This window comes from Ammospiza nelsoni, chromosome 5 (genome assembly GCF_027579445.1).
Source record: "Ammospiza nelsoni isolate bAmmNel1 chromosome 5, bAmmNel1.pri, whole genome shotgun sequence".
NCBI classification, from domain to species: Eukaryota; Metazoa; Chordata; class Aves; order Passeriformes; family Passerellidae; genus Ammospiza; species Ammospiza nelsoni.
Window position 1 is genome coordinate 50,955,159 of NC_080637.1, and position 26,444 is coordinate 50,981,602.

The following is a 26,444-nucleotide window of genomic DNA, read 5'->3' on the forward strand; positions in this document are numbered from 1 at the left end:
ATGCTTCACAGAACTGAAACAACTTGGAGGCAGCAAACGCTACCGCAGCAGCTTTGGGGGGGCGGGTTTCCCTGTGACTCCTCCTTCCCCTCCTTGTCCTCCCCCCTGTCATATATCACAAGCTTGTGGCAGTGCAGAAAACTCTGTGCATGTTTTAATGAGCCAACAGGGGCTCATTGCCTACTTTTAAATGCAAATGCCCAAATGCATTTCCATCCCAGCAGCTTTTTGGGAATCTTTGTTTGAGGAGATTAAAATGAGCGGTGAGAGGCTTTGGCCTGAGGTACTCAGAGGAGAAAGAGGGAAAAAGGAAGTTCTTGATTCAGAAAACCCATCTGATTGGGGAAGTGGTTTCATTTTAAAGGGAAGTTTCTTCCTATGTTAATTCAGCAGCAGAGTTGGGTGGGAGCAGGGATGGGAATGAAGGCTCCAGAACTGGAGGATGGTTGATGGAGGGCAGGATAGAGTTGTCAGACTCTTCTGCCTCGCTCAATGCTCGGTGTAACTTAAAGTCTTGCTCCTTTCTCCCCCCCCAACAAAGTGTTTTTCATGTGAAACCTTGTAAGCAAGGATAGAGAGAACTAAGAAGAAATGCAGTCCTCTCTCAGGTTTAGCAATATTCCTGATGGTGAGAGAGCTGGAATTAGCAGCCATTCAGGAACAGGAATGAAATATTGAAGTTGGAGGACAAAGCTGAACCAACACTCCAGAAAGGAGATACTGTCAATCAAAAATGATATTGAAAAATCCAAAAAATTTGAAATGGAGTGACTACAACCAATGGTACTGAGATGAAACTGGGTGTAGGGAAATACAGTAAACGTGCCAAAATTATGGCACATTTGAAATCCCTAAAATCAGGCAAGAAAGGTAAACAAAGAGACAGAGGAGAAAAAGGGACAGAAGAGAAACAGAAAAATTGAAATAGGGAAAAAAAAAAACCCAACCAAAAAAACTACCCCCAATAGGATGTGAAAACCAGAAAAGCCAGTGGGATGACCTGAAGTGCAGGAATACAGACCAAAGCCTACCCAATTGATCCTCATTTCAATTGCATGATTTCATTCCCTTTCCTAAATGAAATCTTCCTTTCAGGAAAGGGAAGGAAATCTTGAAATCAGAGGTCAGACTTGAACAAATACTCCCAAAAGGAGATATGGTCAACCAAAAATGAAACTGAAAATACCAGAAAATTCACCCAAATGAAACTGAAAAATCCAGAAAATTTGAAATGGGATGACTAGAACCAATGGTACTAGATGAAATCGGGTGTAGGGATATAGAGCAAAACATGCCAAAATTATCCCATATGAAATCCTTCAACTGAGGAAAGAAAGGTAAACAAAGAAACATAATTGAAACAGAAAAATTGAAATTAAAAAAAAAAAAAAAGAACAAAAATAAACCCCCAACAGGATGTGAAAACAAGAAAATAAACAAGAAAATCCAATGGGATGACCTGAAGTACAGGAATACAGACTGAAACTTGCCCAATTGAGCCTCATTGAAATCACAAGATTTCATTCCCTTTCCTGAAATGAAGAATTTCAACTTTGTCCTCCGATTTCAAGATTTGATTCCCTTTCCTGAAAGGAAGAATTTTCTGAAAGGAAAGGGAATGAACAGAGTTGAACAGTCCCAAAAAGAGATATTGTCAATCAAAAATTAAATTGAAAAATCCAGAAAATTTGAAATAGAATGATTACAGCAGATCATACTGAGATGAAGTTGGGTGTAGGGAAATAGCCCAAAACTTTCCAAAATTATCCCCCGATTTGGTCCCTTGCTCTGGGGCCATTCAGCCTCAGAAAGAAAGACACAGATTGCCCTCCCTTCTTCCCAGTGTCTTGTACATGCTCTAAGCTGTGGTTATGCTGAAAGTTCAGTGCTGCTTTTGGATAAACCTTCGGTAAAGAGTGGGAGATACCCCCAGCTTATACATGTCAAGCAGTGGCAGAAATCCAGAATTAATTTACACAGGCAGCTGTAGGTAGGGCCACAACCTGTGATCCTTAGGAAGAGCTGGTGGTGTGCATTTGGGACTCACTTCTATAGCCAGTTTAAAAATATTTACTAAGAAGCAGTTAGAAACTTGGAGTGAAAAAGAGGAAGGGAGTGAGCTACATGAATGCAAAGTCATTTCCAGCTGTTACACCCATGTCTTCACCCGGATCTTCATTACACAAAATGGCCACACCTAAAAGCTATTAGAGGCTTTGTGACGTGGGTCACAAATTGTCGATACCCTACTCTTGGCAAACTAAATTTCTGTCTTGAGACTCTGGGCTGCATAAGAGGAGAATTCACTGGCCCAGAGCCCCCAGTTTCTTCACTGGAGCTGGTTCTGGTGCATAACCTCCAGTTTTTCCTTCCATCACCCTTTTCTACAAAAAAGTAGTTTAAGCAGTACTGCAGCTGGCATCAAGCAGACATGCCAGCCTGAAGCACTCACTAGAAAGATTTGATCTTGTCACAGCATACATCACAGCTGAGATGGCCATGATGTACAGAGCAACACCATACAATTTCAGACTGCTTCAGCCCACACAGAGTAACACCAGCTCACTCCACAAGGCTGCAAGCATCTGCTCCTGTTGTTCTTTAGCCCAACCCTTCATACCCCTCATGTCCATGCACTGCACCTGTGTGCCCTCTGTTCCCTTTGGTGATGGGTCAGTGCCCCTGGGCACTCCATGGTTCATTGCTGTCAATACTGCTCACCTGCTGCTCACAGCTGCAGCCCATTGGGGATGAGGCTTTCTCAGGGTCTCTAGCTGGTCAGAGTGACCCCCAGATACATTAGAAAGTCTCTTTTTCCCAGCCTGGTGGTCAAAGAAGGAGTCAGAACTCTTCAGTTCTCCGTCTCAGGGTTGTTTATTGTATCTTATCTATAAAATTATTTCTCCTGACCTGCCGAGGTCCACTCAGCAAGACAGTCAGAGGCACTCTCCCTGTCCCCGGGGCAGTGTTATCTTTTTATACTAAAAACTACATATACAATATTTACAATTACTTTCCAATACCTATGACCTATGTTAGACAGTGAGCTTCTACTCTAAACCAATCTAAAAGTGCCAACATCACAGCAGATGAGGGCCAAGAAGAAGGAGAAAGGCTTGACATGCCGAGATTCCTCCATCTTGTCCCCTGAACCCCCCTTTTAAAAACCCCAAAAAATATATTTTTCACCCTGTGATAAATTCATTATCATTCTACTTAAACTGTCGTGGCTTGCAGATCTTCATATAAGGTTGGTAATTTGCTCCATGAGTCATAATCAAAACCACAGGTGTTTTGGGCTCTGTGCCAAGGTCTCTGAGCGCCCTGGCAGGGGCCTTGGCAGTCCAGGACAGCCAGAGGGATGTCCTGAATTCCAACAAGGCTTGGCCACAGCCCCACTCCCAATCACCACAAGCTGTGTGCCTACATGATCTTGCCTGCCACAAAGGCAGGAGCCATATACAGGCAGCTTGATCAGGGCTCTTACACACGTGTGAGAGCAGGTCAAACCACAAAGACCTGCAAACACCAGAATGGATCCCTCTGTGCACTACAGAAGTACTTCCAGCCACTCCAGCAGAGTACAAAGCCTGGCCCTGTGTCTCTCCTCCAGACTTCCTTCATCTTTTAGCTCCTTGATGTTTCTTTCTCAAAGCTTTTCCCACTTGTCTGTTGAAATGCCTGAATGACCTGTTTGGAGACCTTGCTCCTACTTCAGTTCAGTGATCAGCTCCACTACTTGCATTCCTCTGGGTCTGGTAGCCTTGCTTGTAACATTTGATGGACATTAAATGCTTTCAGTTGTTTCAGCCAGAGGAGTCTGAATGGGGAATGCACTGATAAAAAACTGCATGAGTCTATGTCATGTGAAAGAAAAGCACCTGTGAGATATTTTCTCATGAGGGTACACAACAGACAAGATCATGTAAATAAACTGACCTTAGAGCATTTCCCATTCTTTCCAAATTCAGGGAAGGCATGCCTCCCTATCGTAGTCCTAGTCCTCCACTAATTCTCATGGTGGACAAACTGCTTCAGTTCTAGGCTTACCCTGGAGCAATACAACCAGTTCCTCTCTTGAGGAAACCTAGAACCAGTTGAGAAGTCAGTCTACTGGAGCATCCCAGCCAGGCAATACAGATCTGTAGTCAACTCAGATGGGTACCAACACTACCCCAGCCAGCAGTGTGTCAGAAAATGCCCTCAAGGTGTCACATGTTCTGTGGGCATGGCATGAGAAGACCATGAATGGACTACAAAACAGAATTTCCATTGTTTCAAGTAAAAAAGGTCAGGGGACAACACCAAAGAAAGACACAAAACACAGTGACAGAGAGAGAGAGAGGAAGGAAGGAAGGAAGGAAGGAAGGAAGGAAGGAAGGAAGGAAGGAAGGAAGGAAGGAAGGAAGGAAGGAAGGAAGGAAGGAAGGAAGGAAGGAAGGAAGGAAGGAAGGAAGGAAGGAAGGAAGGAAGGAAGGAAGGAAGGAAGGAAGGAAGGAAGGAAGGAAGGAAGGAAGGAAGGAAGGAAGGAAGGAAGGAAGGAAGGAAGGAAGGAAGGAAGGAAGGAAGGAAGGAAGGAAGGAAGGAAGGAAGGAAGGAAGGAAGGAAGGAAGGAAGGAAGGAAGGAAGGAAGGAAGGAAGGAAGGAAGGAAGGAAGGAAGGAAGGAAGGAAGGAAGGAAGGAAGGAAGGAAGGAAGGAAGGAAGGAAGGAAGGAAGGAAGGAAGGAAGGAAGGAAGGAAGGAAGGAAGGAAGGAAGGAAGGAAGGAAGGAAGGAAGGAAGGAAGGAAGGAAGGAAGGAAGGAAGGAAGGAAGGAAGGAAGGAAGGAAGGATATAGGATCAAATGTATCCTAGGGAAAATGAGGTTCAAATGCTGTATGGTGTGTCAGTGTTGCTCACAGGCAGTGGCTCAGAGCATGTGGGGTGTTGTCAGCAAGGACAGTGTGTGCAAAGGGCGTACCCAGGCTGGTCCACTGCTCTCACCTCATCAAGCATGGGCAGATTAGGCAGACTGCTGCAGATCAGTACTCCAGGCATTACTCCCTGTGCCTCCTGTGCCAGGGACCAGTTTTCCTCCCCACATTCTCCCTGACTGCACAAAAAACTTAAATTTGAGCTAGAAATATCTGTTGTTCTGGTGGTCATGACGGAAAATATCAAATTAACGATGTGCATGCACTTTGCTGCTCCTTGGTACAGGCTTAAAATAATTGTGTAAATAAAAAGGACATATAAATATTTCCTATTGCTTTCAAGGGCATAAAGGCAGAGGCAAAGTGCCATGTATTTCTCTGTGCTGAGCATATCAGCTGTTTTCCCACAAATCTCCACAGAGCAACAATGTACAGGTCTGTTCAAATTCAATAGCCCCTTCAGGAGGCTTAGGCTGCCTTTCAGTTTGGGCTTAGGGACTGGAGTCTATTTTAAAGGTAGAAAGATGGTGATTATAAAAGGCCATAGGCAAGAAGAAACCCTCTTATAAAGATTACAGAAGGGTCACTTAGAGTCTGATAAACTTAAATGAAGAGCCAAAGGGACTTTTTTTTGTTATACTTGAAAGTGCAGCAAGATTGAAGCTTTATGCCTTTGAAATACAATGGTGGAAGGGAAGCACAAGATTTTACTTTGGTGGTTCAGGAAACAGGAGTCTTGTAAAACAGAGTAGCTATAGATTTTCTTAGTACTCTCAACAGCTCTTTTCACTTCCCTGGTGCAGCCTTCCTAGAAGACATCATCTCTTACGAGTAAAGATCTATATTTATGAAACACAGTGTATCTAATATCTGATAACATACAGAGAATGCTAGGAGGGAGGGGAATCAAGTCAGGCAGCTGACACTCAAGTTTGAATTTACACATATAATCTTTAGTCCCTGTTACCTTCCTTCTGCAACAGGAAGGTGGAAAATGTTGTTCAGCTGTCTAAGCACCTCATGGGAAAGAATGCACAGTCAGATATTGATCTGTATTTATTGATATTAAAGTGGCACACTGGTATCATCAGCAAGATGGGGGCTGTCACTGGCTGATAGTAAAATGCCACTGAGAATGAAAACCCACATCAGCATCACTGGGACATGCAGAAGTACAGAGAACCAGATAAGGTCAAGCCACAAAACCGTGGTATGATTAAGTGTCTGTGAACAATTTTTTGACTGAGCGGAGTACAAGTATGAAACGACCATCACAAAGAACATGAAGCCCAAAGGTTTGTGCCATGCTCTTCTGCTTACCCAGATCCACAAGGGAAAAGATGAGGAGGAGGAGGTGGAGGAGGTGAACCTCTTTCAGTGCTCCAGGTAGGAAGATGGCAGCAGAACTGCTGTTTTGGCCCAAAGTGGAAAGGCTGAGAGCAGTCACACTCAGAAAACAGAGAAACCTCCCCAATACAAGGCCAGCTGCCCCTGATTGCAGCAGGGCTGGTCTCCAGAACAGCCCATGAGTAAGACAGGCACAAGACTAAGCAAGCACCTTTTGCAAGCTGAGTTGCTTATGATGCATGCAAATGTTGGTAGCTTGTCTTCAGTGAGGCTGGATTGGAAACTTCATTCTTTTTCTAAGCTTTTGTTTTATAGAACAAATTTAGGCTGGAGAGGAGGGCCCCATCAGAAAAGAGACTCTGTATGAAACAACTCCACAGCCTCTCTAAGAGGGACTGCAGAACATCATTGCCCATTTCAGTTATGATCTGAGCCCTTAAGTCAGGGCAGGATTTTCAGGCAACTGTGGCAGTCTGAGAAACCACAGCAGTGATGGGGGAGGGTAAACAGCAATGGGGAGGAGTGGGAATTTTGGAAAAGAGAAGCAGCAAAGCAAGAACTAAAAGCAGGAGACAGATGATATGAAGCTGTGTCAAAGGGGAAGTGGGAAGGTGCAAAAGGGGAATATAGGAAGTGGGGACAGTTTGCAGCCCAGTCAGGCTGAAGCAAATTAATGTTTACCCTGGTGAGCACCCAATACACAGAGAAAAATTCTCATGGCCACTCAGGACTGCCTGAGAGAGAGGTCACATCAAAAAATATCCAGGGTGATGAGAAGACATGCTGTGACCATGTCCTGTGTATGCAAAGAAATGAGCATTGTGCTGCCTCCATGAAAGAATCCTCCCTGCTATTCTGTCTGTGCTGAAGGACAAGCCTCCTGCTCAGCTCCTGCCCTCCTGTACAGGGCTGGGATGTGCAAGCATCATTTCTGAAAGAGCCCCCTTACTTTTATTCCATCATCCTTGAGGGGGCAGAACACCCCAGAAAGGGAGACATAGCTGCTCCTCACTGCTTTGTATCCTTGCCGGGGAAAAGCAGCATCATGCATTTCATCCCTGCTCTGCAGTCTCACGTGGGTGCCATGCAAACCAGCACATCCAGGTCGCTCTGAGGTGACCCAGCTCAGGACCCTGAAAGCCTCACAGGACAAAAGTGTCTCACTGAGCAATGAATTCCCATTAGCATCTCCCTCAGACTCAGCAGAGGGAACAAGAAACCCCAGATATGTGCCCTGCTGCACATGCAGAAGGAAACTCATGTCAAGAGCACCTCTTGGTGGTGTGAGAGGACACCAGAGCAGCAGTAACTCATGTGTATATGCTCAGTCTGGGGTTATGAGCCTGTTTCCTGCAGGTTCCTTGCTTTTCCTGCAGCATGTACAATTGAAAGGTACTAATGCAGCAGGTGCCAGTTGTTCTTAGAGGGATTAATGTATGTGTTGTTTGAATGTAATATCCCATTATTAAATAATCCCATTTTTAAATGTGATGGAAAGAAACATCCTGAAAGCTTTCATGTAGATCCCTGTTGTCCCTCTACAGAGACACTGGTGGAGGAAGGATGTTTATAGATTCACAGCACAGACTTCTGACTGGACAAGAACTGACTGTCCATTGCAGTTGCAGGGAATTATCTTGCAAAAGGAATTTGCCCAGAAATGGGCTCTTGACAGGACTTCATAGCTCATTGCCAGACATGCAGATTTACAGTATCTTTGACATGGGGCCCACCTCTGTGTGGGTTCTCCACAACAATCCCTCTTCCCTGACCAATTAAACTGGTCTTCACTGATCCCTTCCACACTGCCAGTCCCACAAGCCCATATGCCACACTACCAGGACAAAAGCAAACACTGCTCTTCAGGTGTTCATTCAGCAGGTCAGTGGTCCTTGTTCATCCCTGCCACCAGGTCCTAGAATAGTTTTTGTCTTTCCACAGTAGCATTCTCCAGAGCCCGATACACCTGCCTTCTAACTGAGTTCATATATTCTGTGCCTGCCTGTCCTTTCCAGCTCCCCTCTGTAAAAGCCTTTGTCCCTCTCTCCCTTTGTCCTTCTCTGACCTGGATTCCTGTGTCCCATCCCTGCTCTCATCACCTGCAAAGGTGTCAGTGGGTTTCCTTCCTCCCTTGCCCTACCACCTACAGAGGGAACACCTTGTACAGCTGGTCACTTTGTGCTTCTGAAAGAGCGGGAAGGCTTGGAACCATTCCATGGCTGAAGGTTTCTGGGCTGCAGCCAGTGCTGAGGGACAGCTGGGAGCGCTTTTCTCCAGAGCAGGTCACTCACAACAGCCTCCTGTGGCTGCAGCAGCACAAAGGTCATCAGCCTCTGGAGAAACACTTCACTCAGAGTTCCTTCCTTCCTTCAGGAACATCCCAGCTGCAAAACCACTGTTCTTGCTCTGATTGGCCTCCAAATTCTTAATTAATTTCCTGCCACCATATCCCATCTTCTATAAAACCCATCCACTCATGAGGTCAGGCTGGAGCACACAGATGTGCACACATACACTCTTTTCAAGGCTTAATGCTGCATAGGAGGAGAAAGAAGGAAGAGGAGGCAACTCCTCATTTCAATAAAGAAAGGAGTAGAGCTTCCTGGGATCATTCTGCTCTTGTCTCTTCTTTCTTAGGGTGATTGCTGTCTTCTTCTCAATGCTTAGTTATAAAAATCTTTTATTTTCTGAGGACAATGAGGACTGCCTGAGAGAGTTGGGGTTGTTCACCTTGAGGAAGAGAAGGATGTACTAGTAGTCTGGGCAGGTAAGTAAGTGCAGCAATAGCTTATCCCCACAGTAGAAGAGGAACAGAGCAGCCATTGGGTCGCAGCTGCTTTCTAGAGGCTGCACGACTTCCTTGTTCAGCCTCCGCAGTATTGTTCCTTGTGATGTTTCACCCTTGACACTTGGGGGCATTGGGAAGACCTGAAAAACCTTCATTACCCCTCATCACCCTAGTGCTCCTACTTCAGATTCCCTTCCCTGCTAACACCTCCTCCAAAGTTTGGAGGATAACGGAGGCAGGAGAAACCCCACCTTTCCACGTTCTCACCCCGCTTCCAACCCTTGTCCAGCTGCCCTGGAAAAGCAGTTTGGTGCCCCCGCTGTTCATTGGGATGAGGTGGGAAGGGAGTGGGTGAGACAGGCAGGGACAACGAGAAATATTACAGCAATTGTCATCCCAACCAAGGAGTCAGAGCGGCTCCGCCTTCAGCCAGCGGCCTCTGCCACAGCGCTGCGGCTGCGGTGAGGGGCGGAGGGACCCGAGGGTGATCGCCGAGAGAAGTTCCCTCTTCCACTTCCTTCCTCCTTGCAACCTGCTCTTGATACCCACATTTGCCCATCCCTCCCTGCTGTTTGCCTTGGCCTGACTTCCCTTTGCCTCGGGCACCGTCCTCGCCACGGGTCCGGAGCCATGCAAGCCATCAAGTGTGTGGTGGTGGGAGACGGGTACGTACCCGGGGTTTGCGGGGGAGCGGGGCGGGACAGCCCCTGACCGGGCACGGAGAGTGGGGGATGCTTGGTGAAACTGCCCCGCTTGGCTTCTGACCTCCCGCTGCCTTGCTGCTACTGCAGACATGCTTTTCCTCCCTCCCCGGGGCAAGGCACATTCCTCTGGGAGAGCGTGGAAGAGGGCATTTCGCAGGGCATCTGCACGGAATGCTGATCGTGTGTCTGCATTTCCATCTGCATCCATGGGAAACAGAGCAGGTCTGTCCCATGCACAGGAGGTGATGGTGCTCCTGCCAGATTCAACTTGTAGGCAGGAGGTAGATTTAAAACCCATTAAGATTTAAAACTCGTTAGGTGCAAGTGCTCTCCTGCAGGTGAATGGCTCTTCGAAAGCTGTGTGCTCACTGAGAATGACTGGGAGAGGGCATGGCACTCTGGTCCTGGCTAGATGTCTCTCAGGATCTCCCTATTCAGCTTTTCTCAGCAGGTTAGCCCTGTACTGGGGCGTGCTGGAGACTGCTGGCAAGGGCCCTCTATGGGCACAAGGAGAAGAAGGTCTTTCCGCTGAGACAGACACACATATAGGCCACTTTGGGAGTGGGAGCTAACAAATCCTTGCCTTCACAACATGGTGGCTTCTCTGCCCGTGTCCCCTGATGCCTGGAAATGGCCTGATCCAAGCTGTCAATGAATTAAGCAGTCATCACTGCCTGGGGCAGGAAGGATACAGTGGACAGAGCTTCTTCTTGCCCTGTGGGATGAGTAAATGCAAGGGAGGGAAGGAGGAGAGCCTGTGCTTGGAATGGAATAGCTTAATTCCTTTCCACCTAGAAGCTGGCCAGACGTCTCTGGGGCAGCTGTAAGGTAGCAGATGAAGAGACATTTGCAGCAGTGCTGGTCCCCACAGTCACTTCCTCCTTTAGACCTCGCCTGGGAAAGAAGATGTCTGCACACATACATGTCAGACATGTTCTCAGGGGCTGGGGCAAGGGGGCGGGGAGAAGGGATGAGGAAAGACAAAGCCCCAAATAAAATACATAACCTCTAAGAAAGGCCCCCTGAAGGCTTTAAATTGGAGCTGGATTAACAACTTCACTGGGCATTTTTATCTGTTATCCATCTCCCCAGCCCCCAGTTTGTCCCTCACACACAGCACCAGCTCTGCAGCCTTCCCTCAAGGCAGCATCCCCTCACATCATGGTTAACCCCACCACATGCCCTGTGTTACCAATAGTAGGCTGTTGTTATCAGTAACAATCCTGCTTTCAACCTGTCTTAAATGTCTCCTGTCTTGTCATTTTGCTTCTCTGCACACTGCACCTCAGTGTACCTCTCACCATCTTGCAACACAGCCCCCATTGCTCTGAGCTCTTGCTTCACCACCCCTTACGTCCCTCCTGGCATGCCAGCATTGTCACCCTCTTGGCTCAACCCGAACAACCACAGGACCTTCTCCTATCACTCAACTCCCGTATTCTCCCATAGCTGTTCTCCCCCCATATCCTCTCCATCACACATCACTGACCTCTCAACATGCCCTGGGTTCAATGACAAGAGCCTGCAGATGCCACTAACCTCCCCACAGTGTTGTAATCTTCTCCCCTTCACTGACCCTTTGCACAGCTCTCTGTTCAGCCACACCAGTTCAGAACCTCCCCCTCATCCTTGACTGATCCACTGGCAGGCCCACAGATCTCCTGAGGCATTTCCTACAGAGCTTCACCTCCCTCCATAACTCCATGAAAAGAAGGAAGCAAGCCACCTGGGGAAAGAGCAGGACTGAGAGAGGAGGATCTAAGAAAGGGGGGTGACAGGAGAAAGAAACAAATGTTAGAGCATGCCGAAAATTCATCTTCCTCCTCAGCTGCCCCGCAGTCCAGTGACAGAGGCAGGTGCCTTGTGACCAGGGTGCCTATCAAGGACACACAAAAAGGCAGAACTGCAGCCCTGTGGCTGGGGACTTTGCAGGTACAGTGAAATGGTCTGAGAGTCCCCAGCAGCAGAATTCCAACCTTTGCCCAGGAAAGACCTCTCCCTCCTTCTGGGCTGTGCTAGTTGGGGGAGGTTGCTGTCACCACCTCCATTTCCTGTGTTTGTAACTGAAACAAGGCCAAGCTTTCCTAGGCCACACAAACCTGAGAAACAGCATCCCAGCAGGAGAAGGATTTTCTTTCTAACACTTGTCTTGGCTGCTTTATTTTCTTCCAATTTCTCTGCACTTCATTCCCTCACCACAGGCTTCAGCTTGCCCACAACACCTTTCCCCACATGATAGCCTTATTGCTCCTTATCCCACCAATGCTCTCACCCAGTCTGGACTGTGCTGCTGCCTTGCACTCCACCCTGCTGCAGAAGGCTGTGGGGGAGGCTCAGGGGAGGGGAAGCACAAGGTTCCAGCTCAGAAACATCACCGGCAGCCTCCATCAGCCATGGGGGCAGGCACCTTTCTGGCTCCTTACAGCTCTCTGTGCAGGTGTTGCTGCAGCTTACTGCAGGTGGGAAAGACTGGGCAAGTCAGTAAAAGTTGCTACCAGTCCCTCGCCACAGCAGCTGAAAAGCAGGCAGGAACACCTGTACTCGAGGGCTGGAGCTGCAGGGCAGTTTTGTCATGGCACACCAAGCCAATGCACCTGTCCTGGCTGTGAGCCTGCCCTGCAGAATGGGGTCCCACCTCCATCTTAGAGTCATCTCTGTACTAGACCATAAAACAAGCCTTCATGCTCAAAGACAACAAACATTTCTGAGTGACACCCTGTCTTTCTTCCTGCCAGGTTTCTAACCTGTGGTTGTGCACTGTCTAGCCCTGTGAATGTGTTTCTGTTTCCAGGGGTCTCTGGAGAGGTTAGAGGTGTGGAACGATTGCCCTGTCTCCATCTCCAAGCCTAGCAAGGATGCCTACACTTCCATGAATTCCTGCCATTGTTTTCTTTCTCTTCCAGGGCTGTGGGAAAAACCTGTCTCCTTATCAGCTATACCACCAATGCCTTCCCAGGAGAATACATCCCCACTGTGTGAGTAATTCATAAACAGGTCCTGGAGTGGGTGGGAGACATGAAAAGCAGGATGTGAAGGGGCTCAGTTACCCCTTGTTGTGCATTCCATGGGTCACAATCTCCATGCCAAGCAGAGGAAATCTGGTGAAGGTCTCTCTAACTTTGGATGTCACCTTTCACAAGAAGCAACCTTATAAAACCCTGGTATAAATGGGATATTTGGGAGACTCCGGCCAACTCAAGGTCTGTCTGCTTGCTAAGTTTACAAGTATCATATGTGATCCTGCTGGCCAAAACAAACAGGCACTAGGCTACAACAGCTTGGCCAGACCCAGGAGAAGGCAGGTGGGTGGACATGAGACCCCACTTCCTTCCCTGTCCAAAGCACTTGCTGTCATTGGAGCAGTCATAGGTTCTGCATGGAGCAGAATCACAGCATTGGTTGGAAAAGGCCTCTGAGATCATTAGGTGCAATCTCTAGCCAAGCCCTGCCAAGCCCTCTACTAAATCATGTCCCTTCTAACGTGCAGATGCCATGAACACGTTCAAAAGACCTTTGTGTTGGTTCCTCCCTATCACTGGTTTCCCTTAATCTGGGAAAAAAAGTACCAAAAGGACCAGGAAGTAAAATTTTCTAGGATAAGGGCAGGAACTTCTCTGTTGCTTTGTTATCCTTTTTTTTCCTACCAAGACTTTACTCCTAAGCATGCAATCCTGACAGTTGTTCTAAAATATTTCAAGCTCGCTTGTCAAAGGGTGATGGGACACATTGTTCCCAGTTCCAGCAGGGCTGCTGAGGAGCGCAGCAAACTACAGAGACATGGATTCTTCTTCACTTCTAAGAATAAAACTAGGTTTTAGAACATAGAAGAAAAACAGGGGCTTGGCTCTACAGCAGGGACAGTTGTGGGAAGGATATTGGGGAAAAAAATGGGAAAAGAAAACGATTTGTGAATTTGCATGCAAGGTATCAAAGGTGTAGCTGCACCCAGGCACCTGTCCAGGACAGCTGAATGATGGGGAGGAGGTTGATGAGGGGGAATTCCATAAAGTGGAGGTTAACATGAAAGCAGTGTCACCCAGCTGAGCTGAGCTGAGAAGAACAATCACCAGCCTTTGCTCCTGGGTGCACATAGTGAATGAACCCCACCTACACTACTGGAAGGGCTCCCTCTTCTCTTGTTTGAGCCATGGCCTATGTCTCTGAATTTCAGATTTGATAACTATTCTGCCAACGTGATGGTTGACAGCAAGCCTGTAAATCTGGGACTGTGGGATACTGCTGGACAAGAGGATTATGACAGGCTGAGGCCACTCTCTTACCCGCAGACGGTGGGTCACACTCCATGCCCCTCCTCCCTCCCTCCCTCAGTATATCTCCATCCCTCACTGCAAAACTCAACATGTGCCACGGAACAGTGGTAGGGTTGTTACTGCCTCTCTCTGGCCTTTTATGAGAATATCTCTGTTGATATACAACTGCCTTGAAACCAAAAGTTGAAAGATACCTTAAGGATATTTTGGAGCCTTTATCTAAACTCCTGTAACTGAGCAAGAAAATGAGACATTCAAAGACACTCTTGAGCCCAGCTGACACTGACTTTGTGTGAGACAGATGCCTTACACAGCTCTGGAAAAAACCTTCTCTTTTTAAAGTTAAGATGGTTCATGGAATTTAAGAGCTGAGGCAGGAGCTTGTCACATTTCTGTGAACCCCACTCTCCTGACTTCTGCCTTTTAAAAGAGATATGATTTGTGGGCATGTGTTTGATCTGCTGCCTCTAGCAGAACAAATGGGTGCCTCAGATACTGTGTTCACCAGTCTTTCACCACAGTGACAGAGTGATTTCAGGATTTGAGGATCACCTTCTCTGGAGAATGTTGTTTTGAGCAGTGCTTTGGCAAGCTCAAAAAGACCTTGCTGCATCAGACATTAGTCTGAAGGTTGCCACTGCAGTCAAAAAGGTTAGGAATTAATTAGAAATTATTTGTTTGAGCTAGGTTCAGCCACCTAAGAATCAGACAACTGGTATAAGATGGTTTTGCCTGCAGTCAGTGCAAGTAGGTCTATTTCTCAACAGCATGCTTGCATCCACCCTGGGACATATCTTAAGGATAGGTGGAGGAATGTTTCTCCAAGGTTTTTGTCTCTGATAGCATAGAAGTATGGAAGTGGATAGGCTGGATCTGGCACCACTGCTCCAGCTAGGTGAAGCTGGATGAAATAGTTACAACCTTGATGAGCTGGTATGGTTTTGGTTTTGTTTGGTTTGCTTTGGTTTTAAAGGAAGTCTGAATTCTACCATGCCCAGGAGAATTGCTTACCTGGAAACCTAAAATTGCCTCCTCTGATTCCTATGTTTGTACTTTTTAGGCTGGAACTAGGTCTGTCTCAACTTTAGGCAAAATTACTTTGGCCTGAAAGCCCTCTGGTGTTCCGTGAGAAATGAGCAGGATGCTGTCAGGCCGTTTCCCATGAGGATGAGTGTGCCAACCACAAAAACCCCGTCCTCAGAGCTGACCATTTGGCTCTTCTGATAATGGTGGCTATGGTTACCATGACTCAGGGGAGCAGAGATCCTTCTCTCCACTGGAGGCAAGAAGCAGCAGTCAGGACTTTTATATTATAGAGAGCTTTCACAAGCACAGCCCTCTGCTGCAGAGGGAGGGTGCTGCCCATACAGACCTTCCCTCCCCTGCCTGCTCCTTCCTGCTTCATCATGCTGTCCCATGCTCCCATCCTAACTCTGCACCATGGTTGTGTGCCTGCAGGATGTCTTCCTGATCTGCTTCTCCCTTGTCAGCCCAGCATCCTACGAAAACGTCCGTGCTAAGGTGAGACCCTCTCCTGGGCCACCAGGGGCTGAGGGACGTGATGGTGGTGGTGGTCTTGCAAGAACAGTGATTATGGGTGGGGACTACCAGTAGGACATCTAGGTTCAAGAAGTCATACCTCTTTTCTGTTAGTCAGAAACCTCCTTCAGATGCATTTTCTGATTCATTTAAAGAAGGCAGACAACTCTACCAATGGGCTAGTATTAATCTTGCTGGGCTATTGTGTTGTCAGATCATAGACTTATATTCTGGTGGCATCTTTCAGCCAGGACTGTCAAAGCACAGACACACAGGACTGGTCCATAGGGTATAAAAGCAGGTACCCACAGCTTTTAGATGGGAAGTGAGGAAAAAAGGGAGAGATTGGTGAGCAGAGAACAAAAGTATGTCCTTCCTACCACTTTAATGCTCTTCCCTGCATGGGAGGGTTGAGGGCTGAGAACAGCTGGTGCTTTTGCATAACAAAATTTGAGCTCCCTGTCAGAGATTTTGCCTGGGGACCCAGCAACAGGAGTTGGCCTGGGCCAGGCTATAGTGCTAACAATGGATGTGAGAAAGGACAGTCTGTTAGCTGACATTTTTCAGGAGTGCCTCTTTGTTTCCCATGTGCATGCCCATACGTGTGACCTGTTCTCACCCCTTTGGAATTTTGCTGCCTTGCTAGTGGTTCCCCGAGGTGCGGCACCACTGCCCAAGCACCCCCATCATCCTCGTGGGCACAAAGCTGGATCTCCGCGATGACAAGGACACCATTGAGAAGCTGAAGGAGAAGAAGCTATCCCCCATAACATATCCTCAGGGTCTTGCTCTGGCCAAGGAAATAGGTAGGTGTTTGGGAGTCATCTTGGACCTACTGAAAGGAGAGAGGCAGAAAAAAAGGGCTTCACCTCAATTTAACGAGGCTTTTGTAGTGGTATTGCACAGTGGTGTCTCTGGGGGACACAAGGAGACACATCCAGGGTCATGGGACAAAATGCACTTCAGGAGACTCAGGAAGGAGATCTGCTTCTTGAGGAAGGCTCAACCCCTCAGCTCTCTATTTTCTGCCTTTCTCTGGCCACCATCCTCCACATAAACACATAACCACACACTTTCACATTCTCCTCCCCTTTTACTCCGCTTACTTCTATCTGGGACAGTATTTTTTCTGTGCAAGCCACAGCTGCACAGTGGGTAGAGGCCACTCCTCCCTATCCGGAGAGGCAGAAGAGAGGTTTTTAACCTCTCTCAGGAAGAACTGCAACTGTAGTTTCCTGTCTCTGCTTCTGTCTGCTAGGGGCTTATACATGCAATCCCAGGTATGGGTGTCTCACCCCACCATCCAGCTCTTCTCATCTGTGGCACACAGAAATGGGAGAGAGGGTGAGAAACACAGCTTGAGGGAGTTTCCAAGAAGGAGCTCAGGACAGGGAGCATCTGGCCAGGATGACACGATCAGACTCACAAAATGGCTGTGCTCTGGCTACATGGGTAGCCAGTAGGCAAATCTAGGTCTAGTGCAGCCGGCAAGCTTTGCCCTGAAATCAAGACTGTCTGAGTGAGTGAAATGTGTCCTGACAATGTGTAATGTCTTTGATCACCTGAGATGTGTTTATTCAGCTTGGGCAGGAGCCAGGTGCTGGGCTTTCTAGTGTAAGGAGCAGAAACCTGGGTATCCCCACTGCCTACCCCAGCTGCCTTCCCCCCCAGTGCAACAGCTGCTTTCCTCCCAACAGACTCTGTGAAATACCTCGAGTGCTCGGCTTTGACGCAGCGAGGCCTCAAGACGGTGTTTGACGAGGCCATCCGAGCAGTCCTGTGCCCGCAACCCACCCGGACAAAGAAACGGGCATGCAGCCTCCTCTGAGCAAGTAAGTCTGACAGGGATCTCTGGGAGGGACACCAGTGGTGCTTTCCTGCTCCTGAACCCAGTCGGGGCCACTCTGTTCCTGGTGAGGCTGTTGGAATGGGTCACCTTCAAGGAGAGAGAGGGAGAAGCTGATCTTGCTTGGGGAAAGGACAGAACGTGGTATGATGCACCCAGGATGAACTTCCCCCTCCTTTCTGCTTGACTGTGGGCAAGTTTGTTCCCATCTCTTGATGTGGGGCAGCGTAGAATTTTCCACATGTGCCCTTACAGAGAAGAACTGTCTGTCGGCTTCTGCTGCAGAGGGAACTACATACAGGCTGCCCTGGGGATGACCTGCCCTGAGACCTATGAGGCCATAGCCTTTGCCTGTAGAAAAAAAAAAAAAAAAGGAAAAGAAAAAGTTGTTCATTATTCATAGCAGTTTCCAGTGGCCCTTCCTCTTACCAAGCCCTGCTCACCTCAAGTGGTTTTTTGTGTTGCTCATTGGCAAGTGGCAACTTCTCCTACAGGAGTCCTTTACTCCTCATGTTGTCTCGACCTGCCTCCACTTCAGTACAGAGCAGCAGAGGGAGGAGAGAGGCCTCAGGACAAGAGTCAAAGCTGGTCAGAGCCTGATAACAGAGAAGAGTGAGAGCCTGCTAGTTTGGACCCTGTCCCTTCATACTGCCACCATCACCAGAGCAGAGGGAAGGAAAGCAGGAAAATAGTTGAGCTGGTATTATGAGATCTGTCATGTTTTTGGCTATAGATCCCGGTCTCATCCTGATACCAGGAGCTGCCCAGCACACAGGAGAGTGATGGCTCCAGCAGCCCAGAGCTCAGCACCTTGGGGTTTTTCCTTCTTTTTCCTTCTGCCGGCTTGAAAGACTGCTGTGGGTCTGTAGCACTGGTTTGACGTTCACACAACGGCCCCGCTCTTGCCTCACCTGCCCAGCTGTCCCTTCCCTTCCTTCCGGGCCCCTAAGGTTGCAATGTAGTGAATAAGATGTAATAAACAGACTGTACATTTGTGTCATGTCCTTGATGTGTCGCACCTCGGGGGACCCAGCCCTGAGCCGTGAGCAGTGGGGCGGCGGGGCTGGAGCTGTGCCCCTCCTCTGGCAGCCCCACGGGGAGCCTGGGGGCTGGAGGATGATTGCAAAGGTGCTGAGTTCTCACCTGAGCCCCCCGCATTCCTTTTGCCTTTCCTCTTCTCGATATCCATGCGTTGAAAGGAAAAGTTGTCTCCCCTCTGTGCCACACACAGGATGGGATGCAGGCCTCGGGAGGGGACACCTGGACGCAGACTCCTCTCCCTGGGGACTGCCCCTGCAGTTGCTGGGGACATCTTTTCACCAAAACATTGCTGCATTAATCCTTCTAAGCTCTGGCGCTCTCTCACACTGCCAGACACAGGCAGAGTGAGAATAGGAAGGGGGAGGGCAGGGAAAAAATTAAAAGGGAGGAATGAGTCACCAGCCCAGACAAATTGCCTCCAAGACACTAAAATTAAGCTGAAGAGAGTGGTCCCAGCGGTACCATGGATCTGGCAGCTGTGAGCACCTGCTTTCCTGATGCATTGCAGGGACTCCAGAGGAAGTGTTACAGGGTGGCTGCTACTGCCACTACTTGCAGGAGAGGGGAGGGCTCAGGGTGTGATGATTGGCACTGCAAAATCCTGCAGTCCTAGGAGGGCACAGAGAATCTGTGGAGGTGAGCCAGTTTACTGCTCCTGGATGCAGCAACACTTCTGAACTTCAAAGGCTGCTTCCTGCACCGAGGAGGAGCATTGGTGATGCCAGGTGCACCCAGACACAGGGAAGCTCCTGAGGTACCCTGCTGCCAGGGAGATTTCTGCAATTCCAACTCACAGTCAGATCTGAATGAGGCAGTTAATTCAGTGATGTGACACATTTCCTACTGATAAAGTTCAGAGCAACCCTTGGCAGGCACCCTGTGGCAGGGAGTTCCACAAATATCTGCACTGCACATGGGCTGTTGGATGAATTTCCCAGGCCCCACCCAAAGGTAATACAAATTATGTCAGTGTAAGTCCAGAAGAGTAAAAATGAAGCCTCTGGCATGGGCATATACCTGTGAAAGGGTGAGGGACACAAAGTACTTGGAAATTGTGTCTAACCTCCTTTAAGCATCCTAAGCATGACTCAAGGCAATATATTCCCAGTGGTTTATTACTTCTCTCCAGTTTTCAAGCCTTGGCTTTTGCCTTTTCAGTCTGCCCCACCCCCTGTAACATACAGCAATGCATGTGATGTGTGTGAAACAAAATTCATGTATCTGCCTACCTGGGGAGGTGCACAGGCCGAGCCCTCCTCCCAACACAATTTAAGCAGTTTGCACAGCCCCCCACTGGAGCTGAGGCAGAGAATGGGACACCTTAGAGCATTCAGGGAGTGATCTGAAGACCTGGAATTTGTGATGCTATGACTGTGTTTATGCAAGGTTAGCAGGACTGTGTAGAACTCTGCTGTTTCATAGCTGTTTCTTCTAACAGAGGAGCTTGGGGGCTTCTGCATGGTGCTACAGACAGCTGCCCTGCCATGGCAAAGAAAACCTCTGGGTGCTACCCATGCCATTCCTTTCCCAATGAGGATTCCTCTCTCTTCTGTGTCTCCAGACAGCATTGTGGCCAAGTTCTGGCCTAAAGAGGCCTGGCCGCTTTGCAGTTCTGTACTGCCTTCATCAGCTCACCTTTGAGCAGCACTGGCTGCGTATAAAGTTGCCCAAGTAGGTTTGGATGCCAGACCCTGGCTGTGTTGTGCTGGAAGAGATACTGCTTTCTTTTGTTAAAGCTGGAATTTACCCTAGGGGCTCAAATGCTCACAACAGCAGTGCCAAATGTCAAGAACAGGTGATGCACAGTACAAGGAGTCACTGATGTCAGCTGCAGGGCAGGAAAGGGGGTGAGAATGACAGGGAAGCCCTTTGTGCAGGGAATGGGATGGAAAATCCTTCATGGGACAACTGCTCTCACAAAGATTAATTTCTTTCTTAGATCCATTTCTTCTGGGTCTGTGCCTTCCAGCAGAGATTAAATTTGGTAGGAAAGTTTGGGGCTGGTAAACTAGAACATTTTCCCAATGGAGGTGCAAAAGACAAGAGATCATGTGTGGAGCCAGGGAAGGGGAAGGAGTTGAAAGAGACAGTCCCCTATCAGCCCATCTGCCCTCATCTCCATCCATCTGGAGGTGCTCACAGGGCAGAACAGAAGGGAGAAGGGTCTGTGTGCTCAACATCTGCCCAATTTCTGAGCACCCTGCCAGACAGAAGGATTTGCTGTGTGCCTGCAGCTCCGAGCAGCACCAGTCCTGCCTGCAAGACCTTTGGAACAGGGACCCGTCTCCAGGGTGCCCCTAGGAGAGCCGAGCCGAGTCGCCCCCTCCTGCGTGCCCCTCTCCCACTACATCGCTGCTCTCTGAATCCCTCTTTTCCTCCTCTCCCTCTTCCCCCCACTGTCCTCAGCTTTTACAGCACTCCTCATTCCTTCATCCTCCCCTCTTCTGCGCTCCCCTCATCCCTCTGCCCATCTCCTTGCGCCTCCCTCTCCCGCTTTTATTCTCCATCCCGGTATCTCCCCCCGCTCATCTTTGTTCTCCTGCCCTGCCGTCCATCCCCTGCTTCGCCTCCTTCTCCTGCCGGTGTTTCCGTGCGTGGCACCCATTGGCTCCCTCTGCCCGAGCCCGCGGATGGCGGGGGCTGCGCGGGGCACGGACGCGGGGCCGCGGGGCTGAGGGGCCGCCATCCCGCACCCCCTCCCGCGCCGGGCACGGCGGGGGCGATGGGCAAGCCCGGCCAGAGGGACTCGAGCCTCCGGCAGCGCCCGGCGGGGCTCGCTCCCCACGGGAGCGCTTTGCTCGGTCGCGCTTGAGAAAGGGGAAGGGGAAAAGCATGACACGGATTCTCCCGGGGAAGCGGAGGAAAATGTGCATCCCGACGACATGTAAGTACCCGGCGGGTCTGGCCGCTCTTCCCGGATGTCTCCCGCGGGCATGAGTCCACGCAGAAGTTAAGTCTGCAGTTCCAGAGAAGAAAACCTGCCGACCACCCCTCGCTCTCGGCCCTCCAACTCTGCCAGTCCAGTCTGGTCCTTAGGAGAGAGCTCAGCCCCGAGGTGAGACAGGAGAGTCCTGAGCTGGAGCGGGGCCGTGGGAAACCGGGGGGACAGGAGGGGAGGGGGTCAAGAGAGGTGGTGCAGGTTATTTGGCTGTGTTGTCCCTCCCAGCTGCTATTCATGGCTTGTTACCAGCACTAGGCTCAGCTTTCAGCATCCACCTCCTCCTCTTATTCAATGCAGAAACATATATATATATACTTATCTTTTTCAACCTAAGGAAAGAAGTAGTGCCAATTTCCCATCTCCTGCTACCTCTCTGCCTTCTTCCTGCTCTCCAGCTGCATGAACCAGGCATATCCTGGCAGCACCTGTTAGAGGATCCCAAGCCTCTTGCAACAGGTGCTGTGCACATCAGAAGCAGATCCAAGAGGATGCCAGCACACTGTCACTCTGAGGCCAGTGTTCCTCACCAACTCCTGCCTATGCATGTGCTGCCAAAGCCACCAGCAGAGTGGACCCAGACTAGATGGAGCACTGGTGCCCAGTGTTTTTCCTGCCAAACTAGCCAAAATGTGTGACATGGCATTTGAGCTGGTCCATGGTACTTGACAAAGTTAGAATGGCAGCAACAGACTGCACCTGCTTAAAGATCAAGTTTCTCCCCTGCAGCTGCCTGAGCAGGAAAATGAGTTTATAGGAAATCCATTGTTTTTGTTGCATATCTTAGCATTTTTGATAGGGCTTCTGAAGCTACCCTGAAGCTGGATTTATTGTGTTGTTAAACAACATCCTGAACAGCTGGCTTTGAGGTCTGGACCCCAGACACTTCTCCAAGGCTTTACAGCTCCCCAGGAGTATCTCCAGCCATATTTGGTATTTGTAGGGCTCCAAATGTTTGGCCTTTTTCTTCTTTGAACTCCTTTGCATGCAGGAGGAATGTGCAAAGAGATTCCTGTCTATGTGATCATCTTTTAGAGGATCATCCTTTTATGAACATACTATTCTGGCTTCTGCCACTTTTTGTGGGGATCTTTGTCCCTAGAGCAGCCATTGTCCTCCTGTTTTTTCCAACAAGTGATTTGTGTCACTAGAACAGAATTGGAAAAAATATCAGAGGAAACATCCTTTAACTTATAATTTCAAATCACGTCCTACTCGGCTCATTCAGTGCAGCCACTCATGATGTGTGGGACTGCAGGACCCCGTGAGATGGGCTTCCGTCAGGACAGTGTGTCACAGCCCAAGGCACCTGGAAATTTAAAAAAATCTAAACAATCCCAGTCCTTCAAAGCTCAAATGCTCTAAAGCAGGAAATATTTATACAATAGCTGGTAGAAATGGCCTTAAGATATAGTTGCTCAATTGTGTTTTTATGGGGCCTCTCAGATGATGTTCCTTCAGTGTAAAATTTAATACATCTGTGGGGTCTATTGGGTTTGCCTGTCTGGTAGCCAAGGAATCCTAAAGCTCAGGTCTCCCCTAGGGTTTCCAGAACTTGGAATGGCATCTACAAAACAAACAAACAAACAAACAAACAAGCAAGTAACAAAAACCCAACCAAACAAAAAAACCCCAAATATTGTAATATTAGACATTTGTGAAGAAAGTTGTGGTGCTACAGAAAATCACATCTGCAAGAAAATTCTCTGGAGTGTCTCTGGCCTCCTGAAAGTAGTTAAGGTTGGGAGTCCTTTCCTTTGATATCCCCAGTTTTAATTTCAATAGAGAAGAAGCTTCAGAGCCCTAAGAGATTTGTTGAGATGTGAAAAGGTGAGCCTCAATGTCCCCATTCACTTCCACCAAGTCATCTTCCCTTCCAAGGACCTAATTCAGGGGGATAACCCTGTCCACACCCCCAGAAATTTTTCCAGAGCTGGAGAAATCCTGAAAGAAACACAAATCTCCCCTGCATTAGGTTTCCAGGGTGTCTCTGGTCCACAGTATGTGCTGGGCTCTATGTTTCACATATGGAGCCTTGACAAAATGCACATCCATCCCTTAACTGTCCCTTCTCTCCCTGCAGCTCCTCTCCAGTGTCAGCAGCGAGCTGGTGGTGGATGGAAAGCTTGTTTGCTCAAGGCTGTCTCTGAGTGAGCCGAGTGCTGTTTCCATGCCAAACCCTCGCGTGACACACAACTGGGCTCCTCAGCTTAGAGAGGCTGGGATGCTGCTTTGGTGCTGCAAACAGGTGGGGCAGGCAAAGCCTCTGCCATTAGCAGTGTGTTGCAGCGTGCTGAAGGAGAGGGAGAGAATGGCAGGGAGAACAGAAGAAAAAGACACAAGGGGGACCTGGACTGATCCCTCTTGGTGTACCCAAAATTATCTTTCTTTTACTCTCAAACTGGCATAACACAAACCAGCTGCCCTTCAGCTCAGGTGCTGAGCTAAGCCTCTCTGCTTGGATTGAAAGTGCTTTTCCTTCTCCTGCGAGGCTAACAAAACCTGGCCAGTCCAAAAAGAGCTTCAGCAAGCAGGAGAATAAATACTCAGAGAATAGGAAAGTCAGAGTTGGAAAGGCACTTTGTCAATGGATGTTTTTCCCTCTTTTGTTTGTAAAGCACCTGCCACTCATAAATGAGAACCAGGCCCCTGTGACCGTGTCCTCAGTATTGGATCCATTAGCAGAAAATGAAAACTTTCCCTGTCCTTTTGCTAGTCTGTTGTTCTTTCTCCAGAGGATCTTTTGCTAGAGGAGAGGCTCACATTGAGCCATGTCCCCGTTTGTCCCTCCATGTGCACTGTGCCTTGCAGGCCTAGATGGGTTTGATATTGTCCTAGATTTTCCAGCATCCCCTAGCATCCACAAACTCCCCTTGATTTCCCGTGCCTATACCTAACACACAGTTAACGTGATGATTTTACCTTTGGCTTGTTCAGCTGTCATATCCCCAGTATCAATCGTTGTTTTTCTCTTCCCTTCAGCTCCAGATTGCTAACTGATCCTGCAAGGACACTGCCCCTGCCCTCTTCCCTGCCTCTGCTATGGACACTTCTGCTTTTAGCCTCCCCACGCCAGCAGTGTTGGAGGAGGGGAATGCCTCCAGTAGCTGGGCAGGCTTCACTATCCCCAACAGCTCCTCCACTGTCAGCCCTGGTGTAGTTGTCAGCAGTGTCCTCATCCCCGTGGTCTACCTCATTGTCTGTGTGGTGGGGCTGGCTGGGAATTCCCTGGTCATTTATGTGGTCCTACGGCACTCTGTGAGCGAGTCGGTGACCAACGTGTACATCTTGAACCTGGCCCTGGCTGATGAGCTCTTCATGCTGGGCCTGCCCTTCCTGGCTGCACAAAATGCCCTGTCCTACTGGCCATTTGGTTCTTTCATGTGCCGCCTGGTGATGGCCGTGGATGCCATCAACCAGTTCACCAGCATCTTCTGCCTGACGGTGATGAGCGTTGACCGCTACCTGGCTGTGGTCCACCCCGGCAAGTCCTCCAAATGGAGGACAGCACGGGTGGCCAAGGCCGTGAGTGTAACCATGTGGGTGCTGTCTTCCATAGTGGTGCTGCCTGTGGTTGTCTTCTCAGATGTCCCTTTAGGGATGAGTACATGCCACATCCAGTGGCCAGAGCCTGCCTCGGTGTGGAGAGCTGGCTTCATCGTCTACACTGCCACCCTGGGCTTCTTTGGACCATTGCTGGTGATTTGTCTCTGCTATCTCCTGATTGTAGTGAAGGTTCGCTCCTCCGGCAGGCGGGTGAGGGCTCTGTCCTCCAAGCACAAGCTTTCAGACCGCAGAGTGACCCGCATGGTGGTGACTGTGGTGGCTGTCTTCGTCCTTTGCTGGCTTCCCTTCTACGTCCTCAACATAATCAATGTCGTGTGCCCGCTGCCAGAGGAGCCATCCCTCTTTGGAGTCTACTTCCTTGTGGTGGTGCTGCCGTATGCCAACAGCTGCGCCAATCCCATCATCTATGGCTTCCTCTCCTACCGCTTCAAGCAGGGCTTCCGCAGGGCCATCTTCAGGCCGTCCCGCCGAGTCCAGAGCCAGGAGGTGCCAGCATGCCCCCCAGAGAAGATCGATGACGAAAGGGAAGAGGGTGAGATCAGCAAGATCACCAGGAATGGAAACAACAGGCAGGAGCGCCCTCTAAGCAGTGGGGAAGGAAAAAGCAATGAGCAAAAACCACTCCCCGAGGAGCCTGCGGGATGCGAAAAGAGCAGCAAGTTGCATGTCAGCTATTTATGATGAAAGGGGTGGTGCAGGGGAAAGACACATCAGGACATGGGATCCCCTTCACCTTCTCTGCTTTCAAAGGCAATGGGAGATGATACAAGAGAATAATAAAGTCCAAGAGTAGCCTTAAAGATGAATAGGCCCCCATGATCTTGTGGAAGAAACAAGGCATTGTTCTTGGCTTGGAAGAGACACCTGAGGTTTGTGTGGTACCAGTGTTACCAGAAATTGGTAAAAAATAAAACCTCCCTAACACTAATGTAGTGTTCAGAAGCAGGTATTCTTTATTTGGCTGGATGCACGAGGGGATATCTCCTTCAAAATATCATGCATGCTGAGTACAAAAAAGCTCCCATTTATGTACTATATTTTACATACATGCTCATTAATTTTCCTAGTATAAACATACATATGATAATTATTTCCCCAAAACCATCAATGTATTTTCCCTCTCCTTTACACATGTATTCTTCTGTCCTGGGAGTCTCTTGGTGGTCCCCTATGGCTGGTGACCCCAAAGTCATACCTGACTGCCTGGTGAACTGGTAAAAGTTGGCACAACTGGGCTGGTTGCTTTTGAGTTCTTCTTCCTACAGAATAAACATTGTGCAGCTCCATAGGCCATGGCTTTTGAAGAATAAGCATCGTGTTCGCTACCAGGAGCAAATGATTTTTCATCTGGCAACACCAGGTAAAGAGCAGACTGCATTTAGGGAGAGCTGAAGAGGTGATGGGCACTGAGAGTACAGAGAAGCAAGGTCAGCCCTAGAGTGATGATCTGCCCTTAGATGATCCAGCTTTGGAGGGCATAGGCTGCCATCT

General features: G+C 48.9%; 2 protein-coding genes across 3 annotated transcripts; both read left to right on the forward strand.

Annotated features, from left to right (window-relative positions):
- The first annotated feature begins 9,532 nt into the window (after positions 1-9,532).
- RAC2 (Rac family small GTPase 2) lies at positions 9,533-18,402 on the forward strand. The gene is made up of 7 exons (XM_059471916.1): positions 9,533-9,712; positions 12,655-12,726; positions 13,923-14,040; positions 15,481-15,543; positions 16,208-16,367; positions 17,259-17,393; positions 18,141-18,402. The coding sequence occupies exons 1-6, from the start codon at positions 9,678-9,680 to the stop codon at positions 17,387-17,389; spliced, it is 579 nt and encodes a 192-aa protein (XP_059327899.1). The 5' UTR covers positions 9,533-9,677; the 3' UTR covers positions 17,390-17,393; positions 18,141-18,402.
- Positions 18,403-21,204: 2,802 nt separating this feature from the next.
- On the forward strand, positions 21,205-25,824 carry SSTR3 (somatostatin receptor 3). Of its 2 annotated transcripts, none has more exons than XM_059472730.1 (2): positions 21,205-21,332; positions 24,369-25,824. In XM_059472730.1, exon 2 carries the CDS (start codon positions 24,429-24,431, stop codon positions 25,632-25,634), a length of 1,206 nt encoding a protein of 401 aa, XP_059328713.1. In that variant the 5' UTR covers positions 21,205-21,332; positions 24,369-24,428; the 3' UTR covers positions 25,635-25,824. The 2 variants fall into 2 exon arrangements, with proteins under 2 accessions (XP_059328713.1, XP_059328712.1); XM_059472729.1 differs by having other exon boundaries at positions 21,280-21,503.
- Positions 25,825-26,444: the final 620 nt, after the last annotated feature.